Here is a 20,991-nt window from a genome sequence, read left to right on the forward strand (position 1 = left end):
TATCAATAAAAACAGATCATTTCAATTTACTATTTTTTTTAAAATTTTCTTAACCTCAATTCATAAATAACTAATAATAGTAAAATTTTATTAAAAAAATATTTATTATATTTTTATAAGTTTAATATAATAACTGTATACTTTTTTTCATAAAAAAATTTTAAACTGTTAAATAATTTCCACATAAAATTGGCTGCATAAGACGAAATGGGTTCAGAAAATGAGGATTATGCAGTGGATTAAATGGGTTGTGTTATGGCTTCTAAGATTTAACTGCTACATTAAAATTTTTTATACCGTATAATTAAAAAACAAGAAGAAACTAACACAGACTATGCGCTTCGCAAACCAAAATAAATAACAAATATTAGCTCTTACCATTCCCTAATTTACTAGTTTTGCCTTCTTTGCAATTGAAGGTAACAATTATTACCATAATCATATGTCTCTCTCTCCTACGAGTTGAAAATAGTGTCCACAACAATCCTTTTATTCATGAGATCGAGAGTCGAAGTTCAGATACTATAAACATAAATAAAAATTCAACAATTAACATAGAGGGGCCATGGCCCTCAACATAAGCTTCCCCTTGGAGGACCCTTGAAAGAGATCAAAGACGACGGCAAAGAGTTAGACCATCCCCGATTGAAAGAATAGTTGATTCAATGCGAGTATCATTTGCTATATAGCTGTTGAACTCACGTGTAGGCTTTCTGTTTTGCCTTATGACATCTTCCATTGGTTCGTTCTCCGACATAGCCACCGAACCAAACCATAAGGTGTTGTCATATGCAATTATTCCATCCTTCTTCACCAACTTCAACAACAGCTCATGGTAATCCTTGTACCTGTTCTTGTCAGCGTCCACAAATGCATAATCAAATGATCCTTCATGTTTGCCCTGCAATTTTTCATTTCTTTATTTTCCCTTTTCATCATTCTCCAATTGAATACCAATTCAAAGATGGGTTTAAAGGATATTATTGAATAATATAAAACAATGACTTTGTTTAGAACTATTATCAAGAAATAAAACAAAATCAAGATATGTATTTTGGTGCAATAAAACAAAGCCTTAAGACAAGATCAAGATAATAAATAAGCCTTACATCAATAAGATCTTGGAGGGTTGCTAATGCATCCCCTTGAACAAAGTCAATTTTGTGCTCCATTCCTGCCTTCTGAATGAAGGGCAACCCAGTCTCGTAGGCTTCTCTGTCCACATCAATCGCCGTTATCTGGAGCACAAAATAAAATCCTTTTCATTTGTTTTATTTGCAAGTGTAAACTTTACATATCGTGTAATAATATTTTTAACATATTATAAATTGAAGAATTAAACTCATTTCATGATAGGAACAGCACATAAATGGTATCGAAACAACAAAATAGTGAATACTGTTTATTTAAGCTGATACTTGTGGCGTATATATAAACACATAAAAAGGTTAAAACGAGGGATGCTAAGATTCAAAAGAGAGAAATAAAAAAAAAAAAACTATAAATATAACAATTTGATACATCGTACTTGATTCATTCAACAAAATCCTTTTGGCACTTGTGTCATTATTCTTCTTTTTCCTTTCTTAAAGTAGGAAACCTTATTAATTGTATAAAAAAAATACTATTACGATAACAATTGTGAAATTACTTGCTTTGAAATAAAAGGAGGAGTTTACTTAATCATTATCTCAAACCTGAGAGTCCATCTTACATATTGTCTGTAGATATCCATTATAGAAAAGAAAAGAAATTTTTGAAAAGACTGATGCGAATCAATGAAAACATGAAAATATAAACTAGTTAAAACTGTAAAATTGTGATGCCAACGTGGCTTCTATTACATAAAAATGCCAAGTGCTAAACAATTTAACATATGGACCAAAAAACAATTCAGGCCTAAGCTCCGAAAGAAAAGAAAAAGATGTGAAGGTGATACCTTGGCATCAGGAGGAAGAGCAAGAGCGGTAGCAAGAAGAGAATAACCAGTGAACACTCCAACTTCAAGTGTTTTCTTTGCGTTCATGACACTAAGAAGAATTGAGATGAACTGGCCTTCGTCCACCGGCACATTCATCACACTCCTGTCAGCATATATGCATCTATATATGTCAAGCCTTATACCAGATGTGTGTTACTTTCTTACTATCTTCAACGGGTTTGATATGTTCTTTTAGCTTAAATATAAATTATAAGATCCAGTTAACAAATTATAAGATATATTTGGCTTGAATTAATTGAACTCAGTGCAAAAATATATATGAACTGCATTGAACCGTAACTCACATTTCCCCGTATTTCTGCATGGTTGTCTCTCTTAGTAGCTTCAATTGCTCGTGCTCTTTCGGATAGCAACTCGTTTCATAGATGTACTGGTTACAATACACATGTTCAGAAATATTAATACCCCTATTTGTAAATTGTAGGAAAATACAAGGTATCTTAATTGAATTAGAATGATCAAATGAACTGTATATATCAGGGAAAAAAATGACTTACAAGTAGACTCTAGTTGATTAAATTAATCAACTAAGAATTTTATAATTCATTAGCTAGCTAAAAACTTATAAATAGCTAATTGAACTATAATTTTTTAATAAAATTAATTATATAACTAATTAAAATGTGGTAGATAAGAAGCTTTTGTTTGAGAAAACTAAATGGAAGCATATAGCTGATAACTAATTAATTGAATTAGAATTGTTTAATCAGTGGTTAAAATATGTTAAACGGTTAAAAAAAAGCATTAAAATTATTTTTTTTGAATAAAAATATTTAAAACTTTAAGAGTGAAAGTAAAAAAAGTAAATTTTAATAAATTAAAATGACATAAAAATATTTTTTCATAAATTAGCTTTTAAAATTTACAAGTTTTTATTTTTTTATTTTTATTTTACGAAGCACCTCTAGCAAGTTATTGACACAAAAAATGGATATAAAATTCTAAATAAACTTTAAATTTTTGTAACACAATCTAAAAATAATATTAAACTATCTTATATGAGTACTCATAGCTTATTTAAATAGTTAAAAATTAACATAATTTTCAACAAATTGAATGGTAATTAATTTTTAAAACTATAAATTTCCTTTTTTATTATTTATTAAACAACTTAACTAACTCATTTACTTAAAAAATAAGCTAAAAAATTAAAATAAATTATAAGTATATGATCCCAACACACACTCTTAATAATAGATTTTCAAAATCAAGAAGATAGATTTGCACATTATTTTCATAACGATTAGGGGAAAACCATGAAGAGAGAATGATAGTTGATTATTTAAGAATTATTTTACAAAAATTTGGTAAATCGGGATCCATGAAGTTACTATCAGAGAAAGAAAGCCACCTTCAGTCTTCCAAAACAAATTAAAGATTATTATAATGCAACATTACAAGTATGTTATCAAAATCAAGTGTACGCGTACATGGATGAACAGGCTTAGCTAACTTTACCTTGAGTAGTGCTGGACTTTTGAAGATGTTCTTCTGCGATGATGTGCCCTCCATGGTTGAGGCAAAGAGCAAATTGAATGCAGAGTATCAGCAGACGAGTGATAAAATCTGAGACTTGAGCGTTGATATTTCATTTAAGCGGAGATGGTGTGAATCATTCCCACTGAAGCACTGGCCCACAGTCCCTTTCGTTCTTAAATTGCCTCCATGACACGGACCCAATCTTCTACGCTCATTTTCTTCTGTAGTCATTCTAATTATCGATCTCAACCATTGGTATATATTATTTTCAAATTAAATATTTTAACTAAAAAATGAACGGTTAAAAATGCGACTGCATACGTATAATAAAATTCTCGGCCGAAGAGAATCCATACACCAGTGACACCCCGCCTGAAAAAACGGTAACAAATGCGCAACTAAAAAATGGTTTCTATGTCTCGAAGGCCTACGATGACCCGGTTATGAGGCCATAAACTGTACAACGTCAAACAAATATTTTTTAACATATTTTTAAATAAAATTATAAAAATATAACTAAGAATTATTACATTAAAAATAAAATTTATATAATTGTTATTCTTTTCATTATTTTTAATTAAGAATAAAAATATACCTTTTAAGTGTGCGTTAGATATTATATTATTAACAATTAAAAGTGTTATTTTTATTTAAAATATATTTATTGTATTAATAATATAAAATGTAATCTAAAAATAATAAGCTACCTTTAAATGTTAAATTCAATTTTAAATATTGAAAGTGAAAACGTAGTCCATAGGAAAGTGCATAACTGCATATCCCAATGCACAGCACGTGATAGTGCAGGTTGGGTTATTACTGAATAGAGAAGGGTAGGTGGGTGGGTGACTCACAAAAATAAATAAATAAATAAATACTCCAAATAATAGGGTGGTAGGTGACTCGTGGCGTCGTGCAGCTGTACACGATATATGTATTTTTTTTATCACAGAATCCTATCATGCCAAATTATATTTATATTTCTTAAAAATTGATATTTTTTTATTATGTATATTTTTAATTCATGTAGTCATATAATGTTTCATATTCTTTTTAATTACATAAATTATTTTCAATTTTTATGTAATCATATAAGTGAAGAAATATTAAAATCATATACAAATGATAAATAAAATTTTATTAAATTTCAAAAGAATGTATATATAAATTGGTTGTTGTATAAAAAATTAATTTTATTTAATATATTTATAATATGATAATTAGTGTTAAAATAATAAAATAGAAAACAAAAAGCAAGATTTTTTTAAAACAGTACTTTCAAAATATTTGAAAATGAAAGGTTAAAAAGCAATATAAAAAAATAATATTTCTAAATGTTTGAGTTATTTAATATAAAAGAAAAATACACCAAAATAAAGTAAAAGATGTATTTTTAGAGGAAATGATGTTTATTAATTTAATTTTTTGATGAATTTTTATAAAAAATAAATGTTATTAATTAAACTATTAAATTATATAAATTTATTTTTATAATCATTTATATAATTTTTTATATATTATAATTTTATAAAGATATCCCATTATTCTTTATCTAACTCTCGTATTCTATTTTTTTTAAATATATTATGTTATCTAAATGAGCTCTAAGTATTGTTGGCTTTTTCACGTTAAATTGCAATTTGAAATTGAAATATCAACGGGGACGTTAAGCAGATGATTTGGATAAATTTTGAATAAAAATTAATATATTATTTCATTTATAATTTATTATAAATATCTTCAAACATCCAACACATCTCCTTATTTTTATAATGATGAATATTATCCAAAATAAAAAGAGTTAATAAAATATTTATTAAATATTAAATTAATAAAAAACTATTCAAAATTTTAAAAAAAATTAATGAGTCAAACTCGATCTTTAAAATTATTAATCAAGTTAATTCAAATTTTAAATTTGACTTGTTCAAATGAACTGGCCAAACTTAATTTTATTTTTAACAGACTTAAATTTAAAACACTCAATTCAAGCTGATTTACACAATTACACCCGTACCTCCCGTTATTGTCATTTTCAACTCTTTCAATAGTTACTTCATTCGTCTTCACTAATCCTAGTGTTATCATTGTCTCCATCAAACTTTTGGATTATTTTGTTATTTTAGTTAAACTCTTTCCTCTACCGGTCATTATTACTTCGAACAAATTTCAAATTTGATAAAAATCAGCTTTCAAGTCTTATACGCTAAAGAGACCAAAAAGAAGTAAAATTAATAAAATTTATTTAACTAACGAACTTTCCATATTTCACACATTCCATCTAATTGTCATTGGGATGCCCCCCTTGAACCTTTTCTTAGGCTTAATTGTTACATAGCCATCCTTCAACTTCATTAATTTTTTCTTTCCATTCTCCTTTCTCCAGCCTTTGCTTTTTAATTTTCAATCGAGATTGAAAGATAAAATTTTCTGGACTCAAAAGTGGCTTTAAGATCAAAACATTATAAAAGAAGATCAAGACAAAAATAACATTAATACTAACTTGGAAATAGCTTTTACAACGGTACAAGACATACAAACTCAATACACATCATCGCTTAACAATTTCTTCAACATAAACTTTGATTCTCTAAAGCATAAGTGCGAGAGGCATATCATTAACTAAAAGTGATGTTTTATTTAACGTTTATGTTTCTTTTATTCGGGAACTATATTATAAATTTATTCATAATAGTATTTTATACCAATCTCTTCCCTTTGAAGGGATCACAGGCGTCTGCAGAAGGTTATGCCATCCCCAACTGAAACAATGGCTGATTCCAAGCGAGAATCGTTTGCTATGAACTTGTTGAATTCAATCACATGCTTTCTTTTCTTCCTTATGACATCTAACTCTACTTCTTCCTCAGCCATAGCCACTGCACCGTGCCATAAGGTATTGTCGTATGCAATAATTCCACCTTTCTTCACCAACTTCAAAAGCGCCTCGTGATACTTCATGTATTCTGCTTTGTCCGCGTCCACAAATATATAATCAAATGATTCCAGTTGTTTTTCCTGCAATTTTTGCCTTCTTATTTTTCTTTTATCCTCTTCAATTATAATTCATGTACATCAACAATTACTGCAGGTCTTACCACATCAGAATAATGGGTCTTCTGGTGATTTTTATTTAAGTAATTAAATGTTTAAAATATTTTTATATTGTAAAGTCGGTATATTCTGTATTATATTTTGTCCGAAAGTTACAGAGATGTACATAGCTAGTGACAGTAATTTTGTTTTAGTCCAAACTGACGGGTATCATGTAATTTACAGTTTATTAACAAAAAGAATCACTCGAGTTTACATATAAATTTTACATAAGATCTTACTGTGTGTATGTTTATTAATATTATTATATTTACTCATATTTGCAAAGACAGACAATAATTTTAAAAAAGAAAACTTACAGCGAGAAGATCATTGAGGACTGATGATGCATCACCATGGATAAAGTCAATTTTGTGCTCCATTCCTGCCTTCTGAATGAAGGGCAACCCAATCTCGTAGGCTTCTCTATCCACATCAATTGCTGTTATCTGGAGCACACGGTACAATTCTTTTAATTTGCTTCATTTGCAAGCGTAAACTTTACATGAATCGTGTAAGTATAAACTAATCATTTTATTAAAAGCTTATCAATTATGGAAAAAATTAAATTGGGGAATTAAACTCCTTTGATGATAGGAACAACGCATATATGATATAGTAGCAACAAGAATAATGAGGATTGTTGATTTAAGCTGGCACTTGGAACGTATATATAAACACATAAAAGAGTAAAACGGGCATGCTAAGATTCACAAGAGAAAAAAAAAAACACTATACATAAAAGAATGTGATACAACGTACTTTGCCATCAGGAGGCAGAGCAAGAGCTGTGGCAAGAAGAGAATAACCAGTGAAGACACCAATTTCTAGTGTTTTTTTTGCATTCATGATCTTAAGAAGAATAGATAAGAATTGCGCCTCATCCACTGGCACACTCATGAAGAACAGCCTGCCAACATATATATGAACGTTTTAAAAAACAAAACATTATGGATCCGAGCATGGTAATATATATTTCTCCTCTCATTATATGTTCAAAACAAAATGATTATTCAGAAAGAAGAAAATAAAAGCGTAGGATTCAGTTAACTAACGAATCTTTCTGGCACTTTTGTACGGTGGTCTCTCTGAGTAACTTCAATTGCTCGTGCTCTTTTGGATAGCTACTCGTTTCAAGGATGTACTGTGCAAAATATATTAGCCGAAAAATTAATATCTCTATTATAGTTTTGATTAAATTAGGATGATCACAAGAGCCATAAAATCGGTTTTAATTAATATCTCTGTTACTTGTGTAATTTTAAAAAATGTTATATGCATATTTATATGTGATAGAAAATTAATACACGACAACATTTGAGTTAGATGTTTCATCATAACAGTGATTAGCTATCTAATGAATAATTTTGATATAAAAATATAATGTATTTTGGGAATTAAAAAGATATTTAACTCAAAATGAAAATGGTTCTACATATTTAGATTTGATAAACACGATAAAGATGTCCACTTTGCTCGCAAATTACACACAAATGATTTCATGTACATAATACATAAATTAATCGATTGGCTTAATTTAACTACCTTAAGAAGTTCTGGACTCTGGAGGATGTTCTTCATGGTTGATGTACAATGTAAACTGCTGAGTATTATGTAGATGAGTTGCTTTGGTATCACTTTGCTGGCTTTATATAAAGGAGCAAATCGTGAAACGTCAAAGCTCGAGATTCAGAGCAGAGGAAAAGTAAGCCATCACACTATCTCCCGGTCTTTTTTTTTTTACTTTTAAACAAATTTTTTGACCTTACATTAAAATTATTTTTTACTAAAATTTACTTAAATAAAAAAATTTCACTTAAACAAACGCAAAACAAGATAGTTACATTTATTTTGGAAGAAAAGAAAAATTAAAGAAGTTATTTATTTAGTGGGAAAAAAATATTTTTTTAGTTACAATGTTTTAAAAGTTAAAAAAAGAAAAGAAAAATTTCATGGATCCTATAAAATAAAAACAATATTTCATGCAAAGTGTACAATTGTGAGGAAAGGAGGAGCGAGGGCCATGATTTTTTTTTTAATGTTTTATTTTGATAATATTTTATAAAATATAAAAATATTTTAAAAATCATAACAACTTTTTAAAGCATTATTTTTTCACTCAGTCAAATAAGATATATAAACACACAATATATTTAAACCAAAACAAAATTCAAACACCTCTCTGCAAGTCTGCATTCATTTCCTTCAAAATTAAACACAAACTTAAAGTCACTATACTGTACACGTATCCAATCGATTACTATATTTTAATATCACTTAATATTTTTGTAATATTTATTTATTATACCCATTTTCTTGATGCTGGCTCCTCCTCCTTTATTATTTAATTCTGTGTGTGTGTTTCTTGCAGTATTAATTTTGTTTTTAAATATACCTATTTTTGGTGTGTTACTGGTCAAGTTGCTTTTCATTCATATTAACAAAATTTGCAATACATACAAATATTTCACTATCTTAGGTGACCTCATAAATAAAATAAATTGAAGGTTAGTTTTTGCTATCACAGCAGGGCGTGCCTAACTTGGACGCTCATTCTTATGAAAGGACAAAGTTAGCTGAAAAGTCAAAACTATAACATCACCTCTTTTGACTATGATATTCTCAAGTTTTAGTTTAATCATGCCGTTGAATATTAAAAACAAACTATAATAAATTTAATTATATTTTTATTATGATAAAAATAATATTTTTTGTGATAAATTTATTAAAATTTGTTCATAAACTTTTTTAAAAATTAAAATTTAGTTATTTTCATTAACTATTTTTTGTTAAATAATGAATTGACTCTTCACTCAACTCATAAAACCCTTTTTCAACTTTTCTTTTCTTTTCTTTTAGTTATTCTAAGCATTCTTCCTTAGTATTTTTTCATCAATTATTTTCCAAAACCGTAATCAAAGAAATTTACTGTAATCCAACACCTCTTTGTAAATTGAGTTCTTCGTTGCTTTCTCCAGAGTGGAATTAACCAAGCAACATGGGACTCGACATGGTTCCAAATTACAGGGAGAAAACCTGCATAACATTCACAATAAAAAAATCACAAAAAGTTGAAGAAGTGGTTTGTGGAATCGATTGAGAACGATGTGAGTGATGCACTGCGCAAAACGATTTCAAAAGCTTAGAAACTGTTGGCACTGCACTGTAACTCTGTTTTCTCACTTCCAACTTTAGACTTTTCTTGCATTCGTCAACAGTAGTAAACTGGTGGAAGATGAAGGCTGTGATTCGTTAAGGTTGGGAACACCCAACGCTATCCTACGAGCAATTCTAACAAATTCTGTGCCGCCATTTCCGATTAACTCATCCAGTTTTATGTTTTTCTTTTTGTGTATTTACACATAACAATATGATAAAAATTTAAACTTGGTGCATGTAGCATTCCTTTTTACTCGTCACGTTCCATCAAATAAATCATAACCTAGAGCAACTTCACAGCAGAGAGTTGAAATCCGATGAACCATAATTTATTGTTTATATTGATAAAATATAATTTTTCAACAACTAACTATTTTATAAATACAGATCATCATCGATTAAAAAGTAAAGTGGCGAGGATTCTGATCGTAAGAAAAATAGACTAAGGAGATGACCTTGGAATGCAAGAAGAGCAATTTTCCACAATGACAGCTACTTTTTGCCCGTTGACGTCACCCCATACAACATAACCTTAGAAATTCATGCTTTAACTGACAAATGTTTAAAAAAATTCAACAAGAGAGAATTTTATATACATATACAAAAATCGTACGGTCTCGGCTCCGCCACTTACATTATATATTATAAAAATAAAATAAAAATTCCAATGCAAAAAAACACCATCAGAATTTTGGTAAAAAATTGAAACTATAATTTTTTTTTAAAATCTTAATTTTTATAATTTTTTTCTAAAATAACATAGTTTGATAATTTTTTTTCATACAAAAAATACCCTATAAGTTGTTGGAATCATATTATTTTAAATTACTTAATAACTTTTCTAGTTTAATGACACAGTTGAATTATGAGAAAATATATTTATGTATTATGTTGTATAACTTCAATATAACAATAAAAAATAGAAATATATATATAAAAATGTTTAACATACTAGAAAAACAAAAATAGAAACTTCTTTATTCCCAAGTATTATTATAATTATTATGATATAGGTATAAGATAGGCAGAACATTATTTCTAACTCGCACAAGGAATTATTTATGGATTACTAGAAGAGTTTATTGGAAGTGTGAAGTTGTTGTATTCATGTCATATATAATATAAGCCAAAATGTGATTAAAACATCTTTGTGTTCTTTTCTGTATATATTTTTTATATGATAAATAATAAAAATATACAATATTACATACTATATTTAATTTTGGTAATTTAAATACTCGTTGTACTAATGATTCAGCATCTTTGGTAGAAAAAAAATATATAAATCTTGAACTAAAATCAGTCAAAGTATTATTGGTCAATACGTCATACGGCCAGAAAATCACTACAAAACAAAATTATACCATAACAAATCAGTTATATTTATAAGATATTGGAATATTTAATATTCAAATAATAAAAAGCTAATAAATGTCGATATATTCATTAAGTATATTTTATTAATTTTTATATAAGGGATAATTGTTTGTTGTTTTGTAATATTTATTTTAAAATAATATTTTAAAACATATGTAGGTTGCAAAAAAGATAGTAATACATAATATTAAATATGGTGTCAATTATTAAATGTCTCAATAATGAGACAAAAAAATAAAGTTATAGGTTGATATGATAATTGTTGTTAATATTTTTTTAATAAAATTGATTTTCTAAGTAAGTTTAAGTTTTACGCTTTAAGATTAAAATTAATTTTGAATACTACAAATTTTCAATAGCAACGGGACAAAGAATCATCTACTCTATTTTTAATATTTTAATAATTATATGAATTCAGAGAAAATGAATGGATCATTAACCATCCACGATGCATTCATTTTATTTACTTTTATTTTTTAAAACGGGTGGATTAATTGAATTTCAAACATATGAATAATTTTTGCCACTTCTAATTATTATGTTTGAAAATTATTTTAGAATTAAAATAATAATTTTAAGCCCTAATTATGTGAAATTATAATAAGATTAAAATTAATTTTTTAACTTTAATTTATTTTTTAAATGAGAAACTTTAACATCGCGTCACTTAATATTTCACTGTTTATCATTCTTCACTTAACATAATTATCATCACTACCATTAATTTATGATCATCACTACTAGTACTATATTCAATGTTATTGTTGTTGTGTTGATTTTTATCATCATTACAATCATTTAAGGTTGTTATCACCTTCATCTCTATCACAAATATTGATTGTCATGATCACTACTTCAAACATTATTATTATTATCTTCATTGATTTGGACTAGAAAAATTACAAGAAGTGAGTTCATAGATACTTAACTTCTAGGAGTGAATTAAGCAAATGCTTTTATGGGAGAATGAGTTTACCTAATATCTCAACATGCCTCCTTCTTGTAGAAAGTTGATTAATGCCTCCATATGCAAGCTATGCTCAAAGACACCTGCTACCTTCTTTTCAAGATGTAGAACACTCTTTTAAAAGTAAAGACACCGTTTAAACCAAATAACAATCATGAGTTTCCGTTCCCTAAAATACTCTCTTAGTTTTGTTTAAGCATATCAAGAAATGCTCACCTCATTAAATACGCTTTCTTATACATCGTAGTGTAATGCCCTAAGTTTTGTAACTCCTATTTGATTATTAATATAAGTGTGTGTATTGTTATTTGAATGTACATCTTGAGTTATATTGGTAATGGATATATACACCTATGTTGTGGTTGAACTGTAAATGTTGACTTGTGATTGAATTGAAAATGTATGAGAGTGAGGTTGATGTGGTACTGCATGGACATTCTCACTGTAGCGAGAGGATTCTCGCGGTAGCAATAAAATCCTAGGTAAGTTAACGTATCTTTGTTGCGTTCTTACTATAGTGAGAAGATCCTTGATGTAGCGAAAAAGTCACAGGAGATGTAAGTGTCTTTGTTACGTTCTCGCTGTAGCGAGAGACTCCTCAATGTAGTGAGAGGGCAACAGAGATGGTGTATTTTTTGGGTTTAGCATCACTGTAGCGAGATTATGCAAAAAAACTAAGCGCAATTTTGTTTGATATTTTTATTGTAGAGAAAAAGTCTCTTTGTAGCGAGAATATCGCGACTCATGAGAGTATTTGAGGGGTTAGGGTTTGGGAGAACACATTTTTCCACTCTTCCCTTCATCCCTCTTTCAATTCTCAGCCCTATTTCACTACTTAAATTACCTCTAAAGTCGTGTGTGCCCTAAATTGAAGATTGAGATTGTATTTTGAAGACGTTTGGAGATAAGTTTCATGAGTTAGGGTTTCGTTTTTATTTAATCTTCGTTCTTCTCAGTTCTCATGGATTATTTCATGTATTTAGGGTGATGATACATATAGGGAGCACTCTACTCTACTTCTTTGTGTTTAATGTTAGTTTATGTGTTGAAATGTGATTGAGATAGAACGTGAGAATATGTGTGTTTGATGGAAATTTTGTGTTGAGCATGATGTGGTAGATATTAAGTATAATGTGGTTAAATATGTGTGAAGGTGCCATTGGTTGAGAATGAATACTACGAAATAATTGAGAATGTAGATGAATATGTGTGAATGACATATTGATTGTGATGTGTCTAAAATGGTTGGAACTATGAATGGTTACAGCGATACACTAGGTGTGGAAGATTAGGTGGTAGAAATACCTTAGAAAAAAAGGGTGGACAGTAAGCGTGAGTACATCACAGGTCACACACTCTTCTCCTAACTCATCATCTGACCACTACCTTTGCTAAGGAGCCTGTGACCGCACACATCTGTGAGGCGGGAGCTAACTGATGACCATCCATAGTGTGAAACTAAATAAGTCCCTGAAATTGAAGGCGTTAAGAAACTGTGATCACAATGTCATAGTGAGCGTGAATTGATTCCATGTACAATGAGCATACATATGTGAATGATCGATGTGTGCATCATGGTAATTAATTGAATTGTGCTTGTTCAATGTATGATTTATATTACATTAGGAATGTTCTGAAATATGTAAGATGAGTCTCTACGTTTGTGTATGTGATAGTGTAAAGAACTCACTCTTACGTTTATTTTTCATGTGACTAAGACAATCAACACCAAGTTCAATAAATAAGATGGATGATACTGCTATAAGACTTAAAAAATTATTTTAAAATTTATGATATATTAAACAAGTCCTGTAACATTTATTTTGATTCAAATTTGTAACATATTTCATATTTTGAAATACTTTATTGAAACATTATATTTAAAGTCATTTGAAATAAAATTTTTATTATCTCCTCTAAATTGTAAAAAATATTTTATTTTGAAATAAATAAAGTATTATAGGTAGTACTCATATGCTTTCATATTTTGAGTCTATAAACTTATGAAGCGCACTTATGAAAAGGTTTCTTTAAAAATAAAATTTTTATAAAGTTCCTTTATTCTTCTTCTTCATAGAACCTCCAAAGTGCATAATTTAAAAAGAAAAAAAGTTCCTTATTTTCTATCAATTATTTCTCATACAGTTTTTGTCTTTAAATAACACAAAAATCAATAATAATGACTCGTATTTCCATCATTTCCCATACGATACATTTAATCATTTTTAAATATTACTTTTTCAGCTGCTTCATTCTTCCCATATCATAGCCATAGAGTTGAGAGCTAAAGCGTTATGTCTCCATTATTAAAAAGATGCCCTTGCATATACTGTCCTCATGGTGGCTGCTCCTTTACTGTTCCAATCTTCACTCAACGATTCACGACTCTACGATTTAAGACTCTGTCTTGTTGCTCTTCACCTTATTTTAGAATATTTTTTTTTCAGTTTTTCTTAAATTTTACACTTTCACGATGCTAATATCATGATCACTTGTTGTCTTGGTCACTTCCTTATAATTGCTCACCATTTAACGAGAACACTTATTAGATGTTTATTTCACTGACAAATTTTACGTTTTCTTTTTACCTTTTTTTTCTAATTTATTTAAATCTTTATCTTAGATTAAGTTTCCATTTCTTCTATTTGAGTTTTGCTTCTTGATAATTTTTTTCTGTTCTCAACAGTCACTCTGCTCACTGATTTACATCCACTTTTTTACTCAAGTTTAATATAATCCTACCTATGATCACTTCTAATCAATCGCATCAAAATAAATATAATATTTTTTGGGTAATCCACACACATAAAATATTATCCTAATTAAATTTTTATTTTAATAAAATTATAATGATGAGTACAGTTCTAAGTACATATACACTAAAGGCACCCTAAAAGAAATAAATATATACGCTCAATACTCGCGTAGAGTAATTAATTTTTTTTAGTTATAATTACCTAACGAGCTAGAGCATATCAATTTACTCCTAGAATATCACATTTTACATAAGTGATACTATGTATTCCATATTCCTTACATTCCATGGGATGCAATCCTTGGATCTCTTCTAGGAGGTTTTGTTAATCAAAATTTTAAGTTATTAGTTAAAAAATTAATAAACAATAAATTTATATTAAATTAAGCTCACCGTTACATGTTTTAATAAAAAATATTTCTTAAATATCGTCCTTAAAGTATTACTTAATAAATTTATAATTATAATTATCCGATTGGAAATCTCAAATCCAAACGGTAACCAGCATGGTTTCCAAGCTTCTTTTGCTGGGAAACTAATTTCATGCACTCAGTGTTCTTGGCATGACCTACGCTTCGGTTAATCTTAGTTTAATCATAATTTTAATTGCGAAGTATTACAAGATACAATTGCAGCATGTAAAAATGAATGCATTATGTTGATTGTTTGGCTAAAGTAAGTTGTTATCGAAGTTCATTAATTTATTTTATTTTCAATCATAATTGAAAAAAAGAAAAAAGAATTCCTCAATAGAAAAGTGGCTTTAAAATTGGAACATTGTAATAAGATCAAAATGAAAATAACATTAATACAACTTGAAAATCTCTTATACAACGGTACAAGATACAAACTCAAACAAGCCACAAATTGGGCCTATCTTAATTTCATCAGCATAAACTTTGACTCAGCAACATCAGTGCCACGTAGCGTTAAAAGTGATGGTTTATTCAGTGTTTTTATTTCTTTTATTAGGAAAAATAAATTATAAAATTATTCTGATAATATGATGTCCCAATTGTCCTTATGATCTCTCTTCACTGTGAAGGAATCACAGACGTCTACAGAAGGTTATGCCGTCCCCAAGTGAAACAATGGCTGATTCCAAGCGAGCATCGTTTGCGATGAAGTTGTTGAATTGAATCAAAGGCGTTCTTTTCTTCCTTATGATGTCTTCTTTTACGTTTTCCTCAGGCATGGCCACTGAACCATACCATAAGGTATTGTCGTATGCAATAATTCCACCCTTCTTCACCAATTTCAGAAGCAGCTCGTGATACTTAATGTATTCTGCCTTGTCCGCGTCCACAAATACATAATCAAATGATTCTTCTTGTTTGTCCTGCAATTTTTGGCTATTACTTTTTCTTCTTCTCCTCTTTAATGGTAATTCAAGGGCAACAATATAATAAAAGATATTGAATATACTACAACAATCATCTTGTTTAGAAATACTATCAGAAAACCCCATAACTCTAATTGATTAAAATTTGAATCTCATGGCATACAGTAAAGAACTAAATTTTGGTTGATTATTAGTTTAAAACATTTTGTATACTATACATGTTTAATTATAATATGCAAGTTATTATTAGATAAAAAGAATAATCAATCATCTAACACGTTCATTTCCATTGTTAATTATAAAAATGAAAATCAAAACCGATAATGGTCGAGTTTATTTTTGATTTGTTAAGATTATGCATCATTAGAATGGTTTATTATAATAATACCTTATCAGAATTTGAATGATAACAATACTGATAATATAAAAAATAAAATCAAAACAAAGCTCATATAATAATTATAATTTCTCCATCACTAACGAGACATCATGCCCATAACAACGACAAAACTACAAAGGCAGATCGTGACTGATGGCTGTATAGGATTATAAAACTAATTAAACTACAGATATTTTAATACTACAATCAGATATTTTTCTTTCCGTATGTTCGGTGCTAAATTCTGTCCACGAATGACATATTGTGGTCAATAAATACATCAACCACCCCCACCCCCTTCTTTATATTCTTCTTTTTATCAATTTCTTCTTGAAATTATCCAATCCAAAAGTTAAAGATGATGAATACAGCTAGTGATGATAATTTGCTAGCGTGAATCTGACTAAGGTTTATAACGTAATTTACAATTTATAAACAAAAAGATCACTCGAGTTTAATTATAAATTTTTCATATAATCTTAATGCGCGTATGTGTATTAATATTATTATATTTGCAAAAAAGAAGACATCAATAATTTTAAAGAGGAAAACTTACAGCGAGAAGATCATTGAGGACTGATGATGCATCACCATGGATAAAGTCAATTTTGTGCTCCATTCCTGCCTTCTGAATGAAGGGCAACCCAACCTCGTAGGCATCTCTATCTACATCAACTGCAGTTATCTGGAGCACACAGTAAAATTAATCCTTTTAATTTGCTTTATCAAAAGCTTGTTAACTATAATTATATGAAGAATTAAACTCTCATTTTGATGATAGGAACATCGCATAAATGACATCATAAAAACAAAAATAATGAATATTGTTGATTTAAGCTGGTACTTGTGGCTTATACATATAACCCCTTGAAAAGGTAAGACGAGGGACGCCAAGATACAACGTACCTTGCCATCATCAGGCAGAGCAAGAGCTGTAGCAAGAAGAGAATAACCAGTGAATACTCCAATCTCGAGTGTTTTCTTCGCATTCATGATTTTAAGAAGAATCGACATGAACTGCGCTTCATCCACTGGCACATTCATCAGATAACTCCTGCCAACATGTTACAGATTAATATATTATTTCCTATTATTATATGTTCAAAACAAAAAGAAGGGAAAAAAAAAGTCGAATCCAGTTAACTTACATATCTTCCTTGTACTTTTGTACGGTGGTTTCTCTGAGTAACCTCAATTGCTCGTGCTCTTTTGGATAGCCACTCGTTTTCAGGATGTACTGTGCAAAATATATTAGCGGAAAATTTAATATCTCTATTCAATTGGTATAGTTTGATTAAGATTTGCAATTATTGAGGAAGAGTCCCAGGAGAGAGATAAAGATTTGCAAATAATTTTCCATATCAATTTTGAGAAAACATTTAAGCTTGATTTATAATTGGTTTTAAAAAATTGTTAAACAAATTTAGTTTTGATAAACAGGGCTTGATGAGGAAACGATGAAGATGTTCATTTTGCTCACAAATTAGACCCACACACAAACACACATGCTTTCAAGCATATAAATAAATGAAGTAAGCAATGGGCTCAATTTAATTACCTCAAGAAGTGCTGGACTCTGAAGGATGTTCTTGTTTAATGTGTCACCCTCCATGGTTAGTAGTGCAATTAATGCAAACTTACGATAAAATAATTGATAATGATAATAAACGTAAAATGCAAACTGCAAAGTATTTCTGTTGGTGAGTGACTTTGTTCTCAGTTCTGGGTTTATATAAAGGAGCAAATGGTGAAACTTCAAAGCTCAGATTCTGACCAGTGGAAAAATAAGCACCCGCACTCTCCCGCCGTCAAGGAAGAATAGAGTTTTTGACTGATAAAAGAATATTAAGTAACAATTTGTTCTTTTTTAACTTATTGTTTACATAAGTTGAATTTAATTTTGGAAAATTTTTACACGGTTAATCAATTAAAATATATAATAAATATAATGTTTAGATTAATTATTATAAAATTATTTTTATCAATATAACAATTCTTTAGATAACACGTATATTTATATCTTTCAATTATTTTTATATAAGTTTAGCAAAAAAGCAACTTTAAACTTAAACTTTATTTAATTAAATTCGCATACAATAATGTTACGAGTAATTTAGAGTCAAGTTAGATTGAGTTGAGCTCAAATAAAATTTGAACTTTTATACTTATAAAAAATTAACTAACTCAACCTGAATTAATTGATCAAAATCGAAAAGAATTGGGTTGTGTCATAAGATATACACGTGTTGTTTTTGAGATATACTCAACATTAAAAATAATATGTTTCATATTATAGACACAAAATGCTCAATAAAAAAATTGATAAAAATTAAAATAGTATAAATAAAATAAGAGGGAATTTGTCTTAAATAATATAATTGGATCAAGTTCTTCAAATTTTAGAAAGTACAAGTCAATACTAGTCTTATTAACGATTAAGTTACACTGTTTTTTATTCAATCTTAAATTGATTGCCCTCATCGATCTAAATTTTTTAAAATAAATAAATACTGAAAATATTTTAAAATGTTAAAATGCTAGGTCGGTTTAAATATTAAACTTTTTGACCAGTTTAAAATATTTATAAAAGAATTATCTATTAATAAATATAATCATGAAATGTACATATATATAAATATTTCTTAAATAATAAAATATTTAATATTTTTATTTAATAATTTAAAGTTTATAATCATGAAAAATAGAAAAAAAAATCATTTGCATGTTGATACAAGGCAACTTGAATACGTAGCCGCCTCTGCATTGGGAGTATCACCTCTTTGCGGCAAAGAAAGACATTAGAACTATATTTTTTAATATACAAGTAAAATATATTATAAATTATAAGAGTACGAAATATACTATTAAATTAAATATAAATTTATTAAATTAAGATTAAAAATTTATATTTTTTATAAATTTTATTTAATAATTAAAGTTTATTGAAATATGTATTGCTAACAATTTTTTATTTATTTAAAATAAAAGAGAAAAAAATTAAAATGTATAAATAATTAAAATTTTAATTTTATTTATTTAAATGAATAAATAATATAAAAATTTATTATAATGATTTAAAAACAAATTTAGCTTAAACTAATATAATTCATTATATTTTTATCTTAATATAAGATATTTATTTTTATTTGTTTATTTTAGTTATAACATGCTAATTTTTAGTTTTTAAACAGTCAAATAAAAAATGCAAAAAATAATATATCTTAACCTGTTTTATTTCCCGCCCAATGACACACGAACGTTTCAACATGAAACCTACTAAAATAAAAATGTCTTGTCTTCATATTTGACTATAACTAAATTAGGTATATTTAGCTAACGATATTAAATAAATAAATAAATGAATATTTTTTTATGGAGTATTGTCACACGTGCTTCACTTTCCCATGGAAAGAAAGACATGCAACACGTCATTTGCAAATTTTTTAATTTATTTTTAATGTATCGACGACGGTCAATTAAAATATATTATAAATATAAATATTTATATTGTTAATATATTTAAATTAATTTTTTAAATATATTTTAGTTAGAGAAAAACAAAATATATGTATAAAACATAGTAATAACATGATTTGCTACTTAATAAAATTTATTCTAAATTAATAAAAAAAAATTGATAGGCAAAATAAATATTATCAGAGAGAGTTCAAGGGGAACTCAAAACTCATATACTCAAAAAAAATTTACTTACTCAGAGAAATAGAATATAAAAATATACTTATACAAAGTTAAGACAGATGCAATTTTGTGGGTATAAATATCAATCAACTAACAAAATAGTTTATCCCTTACTAACAAGTGATAGTTATTTACAGGACCTCAGAATAATAGAATTTAAGACTTCTCTCTCATCCAAAATACCATTAAAAAACACAATTCTATTTCTATGTAACTATAAAGACCACACTATACTTACCCAAACAATTAATAAGCATATTTCTTCTCTTTTATTACAGCCAACATTAACCCAATAAAGCAAGTGAGTCGATAAATCTGAAGGCATGCTCAGTACCAGATTTGAGATGAAACTGAGCACGTTAAAAATAAATGAATTGAAAATTCTTCAAAACTATGACAGAAGCAGCATGTTATATCATCAATTTGAACACCATGATCAATCAGCAAACCTTTACAAATAAGTATATTCAACAACAATTACCAAAAAAATACCAGACACTTAAGAGGAACCTTTCCTCTCCATAGCCTTTACAAGACATCTGCCTACACTGATCTACATTATTAAGACTATCAAAAAGTTCAAGTAGCCATAAATACGCAGATTGCACTAAATAACAACCTGAAGAATCTGCCCTCTATACCTATTTATCTTCTTGTAGTAACTTAATAGAAACTTCATCCACAAGTTCCAACAAAAGATTAAAGTTTGAGATCTTATGCTGAAAGAGTCTTTTTCGCC

The 20,991-nt window shown here is 28.1% G+C and overlaps 3 protein-coding genes across 4 annotated transcripts; all 3 read right to left on the minus strand.

Annotated features, from left to right (window-relative positions):
* Positions 1-355: 355 nt before the first annotated feature.
* LOC113853769 (flavonoid 3',5'-methyltransferase-like) lies at positions 356-3,593 on the minus strand. Its single transcript, XM_027484371.1, has 5 exons — positions 3,461-3,593; positions 2,287-2,372; positions 1,940-2,084; positions 1,110-1,238; positions 356-901 (listed from the first exon to the last, which is right to left on the minus strand). Exons 1-5 carry the CDS (start codon positions 3,512-3,514, stop codon positions 611-613), a joined length of 705 nt encoding a protein of 234 aa, XP_027340172.1. The 5' UTR covers positions 3,515-3,593; the 3' UTR covers positions 356-610.
* Positions 3,594-5,947: 2,354 nt separating this feature from the next.
* LOC113853770 (flavonoid 3',5'-methyltransferase-like) lies at positions 5,948-8,286 on the minus strand. The gene is made up of 5 exons (XM_027484372.1): positions 8,120-8,286; positions 7,630-7,718; positions 7,337-7,484; positions 6,895-7,023; positions 5,948-6,499 (listed from the first exon to the last, which is right to left on the minus strand). Exons 1-5 carry the CDS (start codon positions 8,153-8,155, stop codon positions 6,209-6,211), a joined length of 693 nt encoding a protein of 230 aa, XP_027340173.1. The 5' UTR covers positions 8,156-8,286; the 3' UTR covers positions 5,948-6,208.
* Positions 8,287-15,830: 7,544 nt separating this feature from the next.
* Positions 15,831-18,253, minus strand: LOC113853767 (flavonoid 3',5'-methyltransferase-like). 2 transcript variants are annotated; one of them, XM_027484369.1, is made up of 5 exons: positions 18,112-18,253; positions 17,702-17,790; positions 17,460-17,607; positions 17,110-17,238; positions 15,831-16,171 (listed from the first exon to the last, which is right to left on the minus strand). In XM_027484369.1, the coding sequence occupies exons 1-5, from the start codon at positions 18,163-18,165 to the stop codon at positions 15,881-15,883; spliced, it is 711 nt and encodes a 236-aa protein (XP_027340170.1). In that variant the 5' UTR covers positions 18,166-18,253; the 3' UTR covers positions 15,831-15,880. The 2 variants fall into 2 exon arrangements, with proteins under 2 accessions (XP_027340170.1, XP_027340171.1); XM_027484370.1 differs by having other exon boundaries at positions 15,881-16,171; positions 17,460-17,604; positions 18,112-18,237.
* Positions 18,254-20,991: the final 2,738 nt, after the last annotated feature.

This window comes from Abrus precatorius, unplaced genomic scaffold (assembly GCF_003935025.1).
Source record: "Abrus precatorius isolate BTA unplaced genomic scaffold, Abrus_2018 Scaffold11, whole genome shotgun sequence".
Lineage (NCBI taxonomy): Eukaryota > Viridiplantae > Streptophyta > Magnoliopsida > Fabales > Fabaceae > Abrus > Abrus precatorius.

Bases quoted from the DNA above. Each gene is read 5' to 3' on its own strand.
- LOC113853770 (XM_027484372.1), bottom strand. From the start codon at position 8,155: ATGAAGAACATCCTCCAGAGTCCAGAACTTCTTAAG. The intron at 7,719-8,119 runs GTAGTTAAATTA...TATTTTGCACAG, and splicing joins AGAGTCCAGAACTTCTTAAG to TACATCCTTGAAACGAGTAG. The intron at 7,024-7,336 runs GTACGTTGTATC...CGTGTGCTCCAG, and splicing joins CTCTGCCTCCTGATGGCAAA to ATAACAGCAATTGATGTGGA.
- LOC113853767 (XM_027484369.1), bottom strand. From the start codon at position 18,165: ATGGAGGGTGACACATTAAACAAGAACATCCTTCAGAGTCCAGCACTT. The intron at 17,791-18,111 runs GTAATTAAATTG...TATTTTGCACAG, and splicing joins AGAGTCCAGCACTTCTTGAG to TACATCCTGAAAACGAGTGG. The intron at 16,172-17,109 runs GTAAGTTTTCCT...CAAAAATTGCAG, and splicing joins TCCTCAATGATCTTCTCGCT to GACAAACAAGAAGAATCATT.
- LOC113853769 (XM_027484371.1), bottom strand. From the start codon at position 3,514: ATGGAGGGCACATCATCGCAGAAGAACATCTTCAAAAGTCCAGCACTA. The intron at 2,085-2,286 runs GTGAGTTACGGT...ATATGCTGACAG, and splicing joins ATGCAGAAATACGGGGAAAT to GAGTGTGATGAATGTGCCGG. The intron at 902-1,109 runs GTAAGGCTTATT...GAAAAATTGCAG, and splicing joins CCCTCCAAGATCTTATTGAT to GGCAAACATGAAGGATCATT.